Source organism: Mesoplodon densirostris, chromosome 8 (genome assembly GCF_025265405.1).
Source record: "Mesoplodon densirostris isolate mMesDen1 chromosome 8, mMesDen1 primary haplotype, whole genome shotgun sequence".
Taxonomy (NCBI): Eukaryota; Metazoa; Chordata; class Mammalia; order Artiodactyla; family Ziphiidae; genus Mesoplodon; species Mesoplodon densirostris.
Window position 1 is genome coordinate 63,827,838 of NC_082668.1, and position 14,047 is coordinate 63,841,884.

At 37.2% G+C, this 14,047-nt stretch overlaps 1 protein-coding gene across 1 annotated transcript in view; it reads left to right on the forward strand.

Moving 5' to 3' along the window:
• The first annotated feature begins 237 nt into the window (after nucleotides 1-237).
• Nucleotides 238-14,047, forward strand: part of KYNU (kynureninase) — a 101,709-nt gene continuing 87,899 nt past the window's right edge. The window contains 2 exon segments of the mRNA XM_060106815.1: nucleotides 238-284; nucleotides 4,843-5,024. Of these exon segments, the coding sequence (XP_059962798.1) occupies nucleotides 238-284; nucleotides 4,843-5,024 (229 nt within the window).

The window sequence follows — 14,047 nt, forward strand, 5'->3', positions numbered from 1 at the left end:
TCCTTCTCTTTCATTTTTGTTTCTACTCTATTGATTCCAGAGTTTGGTCTCAAAATAGGGGAAAATGACTCTGATCCCTCAGAATTGTTAAGGGATTAAATAAGAAACAAATATAAAGAGGCTAATGAGTTAATACAAATATTTTTTTAAATGAAGTTGAATTTTATTGCTAATATGGTAGAAAATTAATTTGTGTATTGATTTAGATAACCCAGTTAGAGTTTAGAGTCAACCCTGATGAACTCTGAAAGTGCTGACTCTCCAAAGGAAGTCTCAAATGTAAGGCAAGCTCTCTTGATTCTGAATCCCATTGAAAATGTTCCTTTATTATTTCCTCTGTAGTTGGAATGAGGAAGGTATTCCTCTAGTAACAAGTCATTAATCCTGTCAAACAATTCACCAAGCTATTTTGTGAATCTTATTCAATTGCCATTTGGGGGGGAACACTCTATCTAAAAGGCACTGCTCAGGAATGGGTTGGCTACAAAGATAAATTAAACAAGATTCAGGTGCCCAGGTAGAATACAGTTCAATAGCAACTCAATCAAGCTACCATAAATAATGGGTTTATAGTAAAGACACACTTGATAGACAGTAAAACAGCTCATGGGATTCTTGGAACAGTCAAGCAGGCAGCCTCCCAGGCCTTGCACATAGTTTATTGCACAAAAAGATTCAATGACTCTCCTGACTGGCTTGTCTTGTCACCTTTTCAGGAGGCATAGCTGTTTTATCTCTTGCCATCATGTAACTAAGTGATTCTTACTTGCTGTTGGAATCACTTCATGTTTTAACAATCACTGGTTTGGTCTGAGTCCGAAAAATGAGTCACTCATGACAATACTCCTTCTAGACCCTAACATTTTATTGCTCCTGTCTTGACTCTTTTAAATTTTTGCTTCTGTTTCTAACTGAATAAATAGCTATATCTCACAGCTCAGATTCTTGGAAGAATTGGAAGAAAACAAAACAGTGCCTTGTCTTTAGTGGGTCGAGTGTCCAGCAAAGGTCTGATCTACTTACTGTGACCAGGCAATTGATAATGTCAAGCAGTGGAGACACAGTCATTGCTATTTAAAAGACAGGTTCCTGGGCTTCCCTGGTGGTGCAGTGGTTGAGAGTCCGCCTGCCAACGCAGGGGACACGGGTTTGTGTCCCGGTCCAGGAAGATCCCACATGCCGCGGAGCAGCTGGGCCCGTGAGCCATGGCCGCTGAGCCTGTGCGTCCGGAGCCTGTGCTCCGCAACGGGAGAGGCCACAGCAGTGGGAGGCCCGCGTACCGCAAAAAAAAAAAAAAAAAAAAAAAAGGCAGGTTCCTTCATCAGAAAACTATAGGTAGAGACCCAGATAAAATCAAGTTTGTAGGCATGGCAAGCATGTTTGGTTTTTCCCACACGCATATGTATCTAAATAACTATAGTACCTAGCAGAATATATTATCATAAGAGGTGTGCTCATAGGTGTTATTAGGTGTCCAGAAGAAAAGACTACTTTTAGCTCAGATAACATGACAAGCCTCATGAAAAACAACAGTATTTGAGCTAGGGCTTGAAGGGTGACTAGGATCTAAATATGTAAAAGGGAAAGTATAACATTTTAAGCAAAGGGACAGAAAAATCACAGAGACAGAAAATTTCATGAAGCGGACAAATAATTTAGTTTGGTCAGGTATTAAAAGAACCATCAACATCAATATCAAAAGCTTTGACATTCGTACAAAAGCATGAATCAGAGCAACTGGAAACTATTAACTAAAAAAAGCTAAAAAACATACTCAGATAAAGCTCAGTAACCTTATCTGGGAATATAAAGAATGGCTCATCAGGGGAGACAATTGGCCATTGAAAAAGGAAGAGGTCAAATAAATAAGCAGGATAATTTAAGTGCAGAATACAGGAAGTATGTCTATTGTAAAACACTCAGATATACAACTCTTAATTGCTTAACACTGTGTGTGTTGGTTGGGGTGGGAGGAGAGGTGAGGGGCAGAAGAAAGATGACTGAACTGAGATTCTAGAACCTCATCTCTGTTAGTTTCAGTTGGTCCCTAAGAGTTTAGACTTTATGTACAGTCTATGAGTTGAAAAATATCAAACTTTTACCTTGTGATGCAATTTTCTCATGAGCTACAGACTCAAACATTCAATCCCCAGCTTGATATTTCTACCTGGATGTTTAATACTCACCTCAAACTTAACATGTCCTAAACAGAACTCTGATTTTCCTCCTCAAAATTCTTCTTTCCTAGATATTTCTTATTTCACCACTTTGAACATATTTGCTCATATCCCAAAGCTAAAAGTCACTCCCTTTCTTCTTCTCACCAGAAATAATTTATCTACTTTTTTCTCCAAAATATGTCATAAATCCACACATTTCTACTTTTCCCCTCATCACATTTAGTCTACTATCATTTTTTCCCTGAACTACTAAAGTAGCCTTAATTTGCCTCTCTTTTTTTCACTCTTATAATTCATCAGAAAGCAGAAAAAATGACTTTTATTTAATGTAAAGTAACATCATATCACTCTTCTACTCAAGACTCTACAGTGATTTCCAATTAAACAGAAAAACAGCCAAACTCCTTTCTGGCTTTCAAAGTTCTTTATGATAAACTTTTGCCTCTGCTTCGCTTACCTTATAGTCTTCCCTTCTCCTTGATTCCATGACTGCATTAGTTGAACAGCCCAAACCCATCTCCACCTCAGGACCTTTGCACTTTCTGTCATCTTCCTCCAGGTTCAGATCTTCACATGCCTAACTTTGTAACATGATTCAGAAATGCTCCTATATCCCTGCCTCAGAGAGATGCACTTGACCCACCCCTCTAAGGTCACAGTTCTATGCCCCAATGACTCTCTATCCCATTCTCTGCTCTCTCTATTCACAGCTCTTGAAACTATCTGAAGTTACATTATTTTATTTAATTATGTTTCCCTTCCTCCACTAAAAAGTGAACTCAACAAAAGTCACTATTTATATACTCTCTTAGATACTGCTGTTCTACTAGTGTTTGGAGCTACACTGCAGTTGTTCAATAAATATTTGTTAAAAGAGTAAATAAATGGAAGACTGTATATGTGGTGTCGACAGTAGTACAAGTATGTAAGTAAAGCTAGCCTGAGAAAATTTCTTGACACCCACCAGGTTCCAAAAGGTTCTTAGATGTGTGTGTTAAATTAGATGCCCACCTCTCAGGCCAGAGTTTTAATATAAGCAGGTGAGCCTCCTTGACTGTAAGTCTAAGCACAATCGGCTGCCTCTGAGCTGGCCCCTGGGACAGGTGAGTCTGAGCACATAAGCTCATTAAGAGCTATTACTCAGGTCCCTACTCTTTTGTGAGTCTTGGGACTCCAGCCCTATTGACTTTCCAAATTTTCTGTTTTGGGGGCTTGTCTCTTAAATGCATGTCTTAAAACTTGAGGTATCTGATGTGGGGTTTGAATCCTTTGCTTCTCAGGGAGAAGCTCCAGGTTTTGATTCCCTCCAGATTGTGGGTCACCACACAGGCAAGAGGGTGTTAAGGCTAGATTGTGTCCTAGCCTCTTCTACTCACTTCAGTGTGGTTTTCTCCTCGTTCTCCTGATGTGTAGTTGATGCTCAGCCAGCCTTTAGGTTTTTTCAGAGGAAACTGCTTCATATGTAGTTGTAGACTCAGTGTGTCTGTGGGGTCAAGTGAGTTCATTATCTTCCTGCGCTGCCATCTTAAACAGGAAGCCTCTCCTATTCTTGCTTAATTCCAAAAACTAAAACTTTGGGAAATAAATACAAATATAAAAAAATAAAAAATAAATATAAATATAAATCTCCATTGTCATTTATCCCTTTCCAAAATTTAACTTTTCTTTCCAAAAAGGTGGGAAGTGTTAGATGATGACTAAAGGAAGCAGGATGTGGTTTCAAGAAACACCACAGGGTCCTGATTTGTTCAAAAATGCTCTGTATGGGCTTCCTGGTGGCGCAGTAGTTGAGAGTCCTCCTGCCGATGCAGGGGACGCGGTTTCGTGCCCCGGTCTGGGAAGATCCCACATACCGCAGAGTGGCTGGGCCCAGGGCTGGGCCCGTGAGCCATGGCCGCTGAGCCTGAGCGTCTGGAGCCTGTGCTCCACAGCGGGAGAGGCCACAACAGTGAGAGGCCTGCGTAATGAAAAAAAAAAAAAAAAAAAAAAAGATGTTCTGTATGACTGTGAAAGAGAAGTTTCTCATTAGCAGCAGCAGGTAGATCTCTTTGGTCTTTATATGGCAAAAATTACTAACATTATTTAAGGTGTTTAAATACTTTTTCATCGATATTGTTTTTATTTACAATAAAGAACTTATTAAGGTTTTATTGTATATATGTTCATATTTTTAGAACTATAATCCAAGAATCACTGGGGAGGGGAGAGTGGAGGTGGGCTAGGGAGAAGGAGGATAAGGTAGTTGGGGCACTGCTCTTTTATACTTTTCACAAAAGCATCTTTACTGTTACCTCCTCCTAGTAAGACACCTAAAGGGAAAAGTGCTGACATTATATATGTTTGAATATCATTTATTTGGACAACTTCTCAGAAAATAAGAATGGAAAGAGCTAACACTTATTGAGAGCTTACTTTGTCTTGAGCACCATTACCTAATTCAGTCCTTTCAGCCTCCCTAAGTTACTATTATTTTCATTATTATGTGCATGAGAAAAACTCAGGCATGGGGTTTAATGCTGATTGTTAATTATATTATTTGTAAGGTTGGGAAGATGAGAAGCTTAGTTAAAACCAAAGGTGTTTTACCTAAAAGCTAATTTTCTACCAAAAAAAAAATGATGGTGGCTAGATTCGTTTTAACTTTTTTCAAATTAATTTTTAGAGGAGAACTAATAATGGACCCTTCACCTCTTGAGTTACCAGCTGACACAGTCCGACGCATCGCATCTGAACTTAGATGTCACCCAACAGATGAGAGGGTTGCCCTCCGCCTCGATGAGGAAGATAAGCTGAGGCACTTCAGGGAGTGTTTTTATATTCCCAAAATGCAGGATCTGCCTCCAAGTAAGAACACTGGAAAGGGTTTTACTTTTCTTAATCAATTTATTAACATATTTGCTACTGCATGTGTTCATCATAAATCTTTGAAAATCATTGTTCTGTTACATAATAGAGCCATTGCAATTGTGTCTGCAAAACAGCAGGCTCCTGGTGGTATTAATTCAACCTGTCGGCCTACCTTAGTCTCAGATTCTATGTGTTTCCTCTCCTCTTCTGAAGAAAATACAGCGTTCTTATATTGTCATCTAGTTCTCTGAACAATAGAGTTACTGATTGAAAATTGCAGCAGATGCATTTACTTGTTCTCTTAAGCACTCAGAGCTCAAAACAATTCTTTTTCAATACAGTATTAGAATACCTCTTGTTTTGTGGCACCTAGTTCATGATAACATATTTGTCTAAGAGAGAATATTATTTTGGGACTTGGATATATTAGGAAGGATGTTACATAAGTAGCCTTTGTGTGTTGCGGCATGTATGACTTACAAAAAATAATTAAATAAATAAAATCAATGCCTAATAAATGCATATTGCATTTCAAAAAATTAATACAGTAAACTGACTTTGTTCTTGTTTTGGAGGATGTTCTGTTTAGAAAAAAATAGGTAGCACAGGTAAAAAAAAATGAAACAATTTTTCATATTTGGCTTAGCTCCATTTTCCATCGATGAAAAAGTTTACAAGTTGAATAGAACTGATCCACCAAAATGGATTTCACATACTTAATAATTCAGTCTAATTTCCTTTTTTCTTCAGATTAACTGTGGCAGGTACAATTTTGGATACTCATAATCCAAGAGCATTAGCTAATATGATTTTAAGATGAGATTCGGTCACATAACTGTCATATTTTGCTTATATATTTTTTTATGTAACACAGGATGGCACCTTGTAAAATTATGGAAGTGTAAAATAAAAGGAAGCCTAGTATCCAATTTAAAGTTGCTTACTATCAATTGAGGAAGACATTGATGAGACCAGATAAAATGGGGTTGTAAGTGAAGTGATCTGGGATCACAGGAAAAAAATCTTCTATGTCTTTCTGGAATCTAAAATGCAAGGGCATTTTGATTTGAAACTTAAGGAATAAAGAGAAATATTAATGTGTGAAATATGATGAAATTAAATCTAGGAATATTCTATCAGTGATGGGAAGGAAGGGGCCTCGTAACATACAGAACACAGTGTGGAAGACCTCAAAAATTCCCAGGACCCACTTAAGACAAGTTAGCTCTGCTGACCCTGCCCCTGTGTGCTCTCCAGCCTCTGGGCTGCCTGGGGCTTTGATAAGCCCCTAGTTCAGGTGTGACAGCAGAACCCTGGAGTGCCACAGAGTTTAAGATTGCCTTCTCAGCACACAACAAAACTATAAATTGGGAATCAAGGCTCTAGAACTTTCTGCCATTTATTGAAAGCTGTAATTTCCCCATGATTTAAAAAAATATTTTATTCCTTTTCATGAGTGATAAGAAAAACAGACACAACAAAGTAAGCAAATAAATACACTAACAAGACCTTTCTAGTGAGGGAAGATGATGGTATCAGAGAGAAGGAAGAACTGAGGAGAGAAAATGGCCAGTGGTACATAGTAGCTGCAGCCTGGGCCGAGATTTCTTGGGAAATAATGCTAACCAATGGCCACATCTAGACACCCATCTATGAACAATGGCTACTTCCTCAACACTGGGGGTGATACATTAGGGTTTGATTTCTTTGTCTGTCTTTCTTCTCTTAAGATGTCTTTCTTCTGTGTACTACCATTAGGGATTTGATGTAGGACCCAACTCTGGATTTTCAGGTATAAAACCTATTGAAATGAATGGGTACACAGAAAGTTAAAATGCTATTTTGAATTTATCACTTTTTCTGTTACTGAACTTAAGCCTCATTAACTAACATAACTCTCATTCTCATGTTGAGTCACTTACATTCAACAAATATTTATTAGTTACCTTTACACATTCCCCCTCATGCCTTGCAACTTACTTTTTAATCCAACTCTCCCATTCCCAGCTCAATGGATTTGTAGAATGAACAACTAACAAAACTCACAGGGTATGTCCTGGGAGGCAGATCAACACAGGACTCTTCTACTAAGCTCTGAGATAATTTAATCAGAACTCAGATAAAGATAGTAATGTACATATAATCACTTCATTATACTTAAGAGTTGACTCTAGTATCCTGATTATAAATATCACATTTGTATAAATAGAAAATAACTTAAAAATCACAATCTTGGTTAAGTTATTGCTGATTCTTAAAGAAATATAAGGGGAAAGAAGATGAATTGATTCAATAAAAATTTAAACAATTCATTTGTTAAAAAAATACAGTTTTGAATGATACAAAAATTTACTTCATTAACCCCAAGAGTTTTTCTAAATTAGTTATTGTCAAAGTGTGTGGTCTCCTGACCAGCACATGAGGATCACCAGGGAATTTACCAGAACTATCAATTTCTTGGGTACCACCCCAGAATTACTAAATCAGAGACTCTGAGGAGAGCCCAGTCATCTGTACTTGGTCTCTTCCGACACGTGTCATAGAGAGTTGGATTAATTAACTTCTATTCTCATTATTCTCACTCTAGGAGTTCCTTACTCTCTGAAGGTTCATCCTTTCAACAAATATTTATTAAGCACTTTATCTGTTCAAAACATTATTCTCAAAACAGTTTATCAGTGAACTAAAGAGCAAAGTTGTCACTTTCCTGAACTTTTATTCAAGTATGAGGAGACAGATAATAAACAAAATTACAAACAATGTAATGTGTACTCTATCTGGTAGTGTTCTAAGAGCCAGGAGGGTGGGAGGAGTGTCATTTTACTCAGCGTGGTCTGGGAAGGAAACACTGATGAGATGACACCTGAGCAGAGATAAGAATAAAGTGTGAAAGTGAGCCTTAAGGATACAGAGGTGAAGATAAGCCTGGTGGCTGTTTAAGTTTGCCCTGCCAACCATCTTTAGTAAGTTAAATTTAAGCTATCCAAACAAGATCTACTATTAGTCTGACTCCGTGATATTTAGCCTTGGTTAGATAAAACTGACATAGAAAACTATCATGCTTGAGTTTGTATCCAGGGATTCAATATAACATAACAAAGCCTCTTCAGTACAACTACTGTTAGTCTCTGAAGACAGTGACAAGTATGAGGTATCAGTAAACGAAATAAAGGAAAGTGTGCTTTTCAACATAAACTAGAATCCTTTATTTAATGATAGCTAATGTTGTGTTAAATAAAGGCTTTATCCAGCTATAAAAGACATCTATTTATGATTGTGATTTTAATAATGACTTAAATAATATCCATAAGAAAAACAATGGAGTATCTCTTACTTAAAAACTAAATTTTCTAGACATTTTGAACTTCTCATGGCACTTGTATTCTATAATTTAATGGACTTACTTGTATCCTTCTCTTTTCTTTTTTATTACTCTATCTGCTCCCTGAGAGTAGGGACTGTCTGATTTCTCTGTCTGAGTGGGTGTCATCTAGGCAGACCCTAGTTGGGGAGGCAGCCAATAAGATCTTATCCTTCAGAGGGAAGAGCATGTGCAAAGACACAAGCAAGAGAAAGCAAAGTTACAGACATGATCAAAAGATACTATGTAAATAGGTGGGTGTGGGTAAACAGTAAATAGTATATATACAATAGGGTAAATAGGATAAGAGGGTAATCACTATAATAGTATAAATAGAAAATAGGTGGGTGTGGGTAACTGGCAATAAACTAAATTATTCAAAAAAATTTAACTATTAATACTTTGTAGTGTTTGAAATTTATGCTGAGTTTATACATAGCTGTGAAAAATAAGCTTGTGACAACAAAATAGTATATTCATGTTATAGATATCATTTCATCAACAGTGTAGAATCATACTGAAGAGGGTGAACATAGAATTAAAGAAATGATTTAGAATATCTTTGCAGAAATCCAAAAGGGATTGTGAAAATCCAAGTAAATGCATTGAAGGGGAAAAAAGGGAAGAGACTCAAGAGATATTTGGAAGACTCATTGAATAAGCCTGAATCATTAGCCATTGGATAAACTATTAAGTAGGAGAAACATAGTGTGAGCCAAACTTTCTGATTTAAGTAACTAGTGGTAACTAGTTACTTAAATAACTTACTCGGAAACTGTTTAAAGAGAACCCAGGTTTTTTTTTTTTTTTTTTCTTTCTTGTTGTTCTGCCCTTTGAGCCTTCACCTCGGAGTCCAAGAAGTTGGTAACTGTGTTTCAAGCAGTAGGAGCAGGTAGGGTCAAAGAAGAATGTGTGTGTGTTCTCCCTTGAAGAAGGTTCCCAGAAGTAGGCTTATTACATATCCACCTACCCACCATGCCATGACCCCATCTCTCTGCAAGGAAGACTGAGTGTAACATCATTTTTATGCTTGTGTTACCAAACCAGGTTCATCTGCATCAAGACAAACACTGAGATGCCAAGATTTGCTGCAAGAAAAGGGTTATTCATAAGGCAGTCAAGCAAGGAGACAGGAAAACAAATCTCAAATCCTCCTCCCTGGAGGTGAAGGGCTTTAGATATTTATGGGATAAAGAAGCAGGGTAGTCTGGGGCATGGGGGTTGTGGAGAAAGGTGACTGGAGATAAGAAAAAGGTGAGGTAATTGTAATTCTGTGGCAGCACAACTGAGCTACATGCTTCTTCATGGGACACATGTTCACAAAATGGTGACCTCAGATGTTCTGAGGGTGGACTTTTTTGCCCTCTGACATCAAAAGCTCACCATCAGATGCTGGCACAGGTCCAGTGGTCTCAACCTTTCTTAACTGGTTTGAGCTCAAACTGGACTGAGTTGACTCCAAGTTCCTGAAAAAACGACTTGGGCAAATATCTTATTGTTTAGGTTACATGCTGCTTAGAGGATATGCAAGCGTTTGTAAAAAAAAAAAAAAAGACAGCCAACTTAATCAGTGAAGGCAGATTACAGCTTATTATTCATTAAGCAAGTTATCATTTAATGGATCTAACTGATGACTACCCTCAGTTTCACTTGGAAGCCACATGCTTTTGTTTAGCTTTGTTTTGTTTTGTTTTGAATAAGAAGATTAGTCCCAGACCTTCTGAAATAACTATATAAGGAATTAGTTGGACAAATTTTAATAACATGCCTATACCTACATCTCACACTAGACCAATTTTTTCTTTTGGCTGCAGCACGCAGCTTGCAGGATCTTAGTTCCCCAACTAGGGACTGAACCCATGCCCCCTGCAGTGGACACGTGGAGTCTTAACCACTGGACCACTGGGAATTCCCCAGACCAATTAAATTGTAATCTTTGAGTCAAGCCCAGGCACCATATTTTTTTTAAAGCTCCTGATGTGATAGACTAGTACATAAATTCAAATGAAATATATAAAGATCATGAGGATATATATATTATTTTTAAAAATTAACATTTCATGAATAGATTATCATAACTAGTTTAAAAAGTACTATACCCATATATTTATAATTTTAAAATGATTACCTCTTTCAAAAGCAGAAGAATATCTGGTACTAGTATCTAACAACATATTTGCAATTAGGATCATGTTTGGACAACTTTGATAATATTAGTTGGATGCTCCAAACACACTGAGTGCTCTTTTTGTGGAAAGCATTAGAGTAGGAAATTTATATATGTTGAAGACATAAAACTCTACTCAAAGACTCTAAAATACTTACAACTCAAAATTTTAAATAGCTTCATTAGCATGACAATAATTAATATATTAAGGGGGCATGTTTCCTTTCAGTTACCTGAACCTAGTGAAATGTAGCAGAATTTAAATCACTCCAAAAGCACCTGACCTGAGAGGGCTATTCATTGGGTTATTTTAACTACAGCAGAAAGGGTCTAGAAATATACTGTAAGATGTGGCAGGCAGTGGTAACAGATAGGATCAAAAGACATCAGCAGAAGTGTGCATTCACTACTTTAGGCAACTGGATGTGGGAAGTCTCCAATGAGGAAGGACTGCTAAAGAAAAAAGTACCGAAATGTGACCCATAAAGGAAAGATCTACTAATATAAAGGCACTAAAGCCAGATTACAGTTTTCTTATCTTTATTTTCTCACTTCATTGAAGGAATTAAAAGCAGCAGCAGTGAGGAACAAGAAGAACAAACTACAATAGACATATTCCTCTGTTCCAAACTATAATTTTCTGAATTAGGTCAACCCTGAGCTGGGGATGGGGAAAACTTTGAATCTGAAGTGATGTTGAAATTTTGATTCATATTTAAGAAGCAAAAATGAAACTGGTTCCTGGGGTAGGTTTCAAAACATATAAAGGAACTAAAAGAATAAACAAATAAGGTCCAGAGTGATGGACATTTTTGATGCATTGAAATTACTAAGAAGCAAACAAATGAATTTCCAGAATCATGAACTCTAGAGCAATCATAGCACAACCTCTGTCAAGAGATGAGACTTCCAGACAAATGAGGTGAGGCCTGTTTGTAGAAAGCTGAAACTCTTGAGTTCTAAGACCATATGAAGTCAAGTGAACCTTTAAGGAGGATGTTATAGGTTGAATTGTGTCCCCTAAAAATTTAAATGTCCTAACCACTAGTACCATAGAAAGTAACCTTATTTGGAGATGGAGTGTGTAGATGTAATCAGATTAAAATGAACTCAATAAGGTGGACCTTAATACAATATGACTTATAAAAAGGGGATATCTGGAGACCAATGGGGAGATATGTAAGAGGACTACTGAGAAATTATAAAAGCTTATGCCCAAATCGACATCTCCTACTTCAAAGAAAAGTAATATGAAGGCATCATTTCTAAAATACATATTCTGGCAGAACACCAAATCCTCAATAAGCTAAAAAATTGTAAACAGACAGAAAATATCCTGAAGAACAAGACTGACTGGTTTAGGTCAAACCTGACTTAACTTTGGAATAAAGAATAAATGCAATGAATGTTTTCAGAAAGGGAACTCTCCCCAGGCCATGAACATGGAAATATTAAACAAGCTGCCCAATAGACCCCACAAGATGTCAAAGTTGTGTAACAGTCAGACCACTGGCACTGAATGAATAGGAAATAAGTTCTAACCTGGAGCCCATCCATTCTCATGGATTTATTCCAGAAGACTCTAGACTCGGACTCAAGCTATAGGAAGCAGGAGACAATTATCAGCAATGATCAGTGTGACAATCAAGAACAACTGACATGACAATTGACAATTTAAAGATGGGAACCAATGAGTCATGACTGACCCTGAGGTCCAGCAAATAATGGACATCCTAACCAAGGAGCTTCTCTTGGCACAAATGCAGAACAACTCCAGACACTCAGGGAACACAAAAAGAATATATAAAGTATCATGTCATCTGCAAATACTGACAATTTTCTCTCTTCCCTATTAGTTTGATTGCCATTTCTTTCTTTTTCATGTCAGATTGCTGTGGCTAGAATTTTCAATACTATGTTTAATAGAAGTGGTGAGAATGGACATCCTTTTCTTGTTCCTGAATTTAGAGGAAAGGCTTTTAGCTTCTCATTATTGAGTATGAGGTTGGCCATGGGTCTGTCATAAATGGCCTTACTATGTTGAGATATGGTCCTCTATATCCACTATGATGAGAGTTTTTATTATGAACGGATGGTGAATTTTGTCAAAAGTTTTTGCTGCGTCTACTGAGATGATCAGGTGATTTTATCCTTCCTATTGTTAATGTGTTGCATCACACTAATTGATTTGTAAGTACTGAACCATCCCTGTGACCATGGAATAAATCCAACTTGGTCATGGTGTATGATCCTTTTTATATATTGTTGGATTCAGTTTGTTAATATTTTGTTGAGGGCTTTTGCATCTATAGTCACCAAAGATATTGGCCTGTAATTTTCTTTTTTTGTACTGGTTTTCTTTAGGTTTTTTTTTTTTTTTTTTTGCGGTAGCACAGGCTCCGGACGCACAGGCCCAGTGGCCATAGTTCACGGGCCCAGCCGCTCCGCGGCATGTGGAATCCTCCCGGACCGGGGCACAAACCCGTGTCCCCCACATCGGCAGGCAGACTCTCAACCACTGCGCCACCAGGGAAGCCCTTTAGTTTTTATATTGGGGTAATTGTTGCCTCATAGAGTGAATTTGGGGGTGTTCAGTTTTTTGAAATAGTTTGAGAAGGATAGGTATTAGTTCTTCTTTATATGTTTGATAGAATTCCCTTGTGAAGCCATCTGGCCCTGGACTTTTGTTTGCTGGGAGTTTTTGTTTGTTTGTTTGTTTATTACAAACACAATTTCACTAATAGTGATTGGTATCTTCAAGTTGTCTATTTATTCTTGATTCAGTCTTGGCAAGTTGTATGTTTCTAGAAATTAGTCCATTTCTTCTAGTTGTCCAATTTGTTGGCATATAACTGTTCATACTCTTCTCATGAGCTTTTGTATCTCTGTGGTATTGGTTGTTATATATCCTCTTTAATTTCTTATTTTCTTTATTTGGGTCTTCTCTTTTTTCTTCTTGGTAAGACTGGCTAAAGGTTTATCAATTTTGTTTATCTTTTCAAAGAACAAGCTCTAGGTTTCATTGATCTTCTCTATTTTTTTTTTGATCTGTATTTTATTTATTTCCTCTCTGTTATTTATTATTTCCTTCCTTTTGCTGACTTTGGGCTTTGTTTCTTCTTCTTTTTGCTAAATATTTTAGGTGGTAGTTTAGGTTATTTTAGATTTTTCTTATTTCCTGAAGAAGGCCTGTATCACTATAAACTTCCCACTTAGAACTACTTTTACTGCAACCCATAGAAGTTCTCACTCATAATTTCTTTTTTGTTTTACTTTTATTTATTTCTTTATACAGCAGGTTCTTATTAGTCACCCATTTTATTTATTTATTTTTTCCCAATTTTTTTATTTTACAAATTTAATCAGTTATACATATACATATGTTCCCATATCCCCTCCCTTTTGCGTCTCCATCCCACCCTCCCTATCCCACCCCTCCAGGCGGTCACAAAGAACCGAGCTGATCTCCCTGTGCTATGCGGCTGCTTCCCA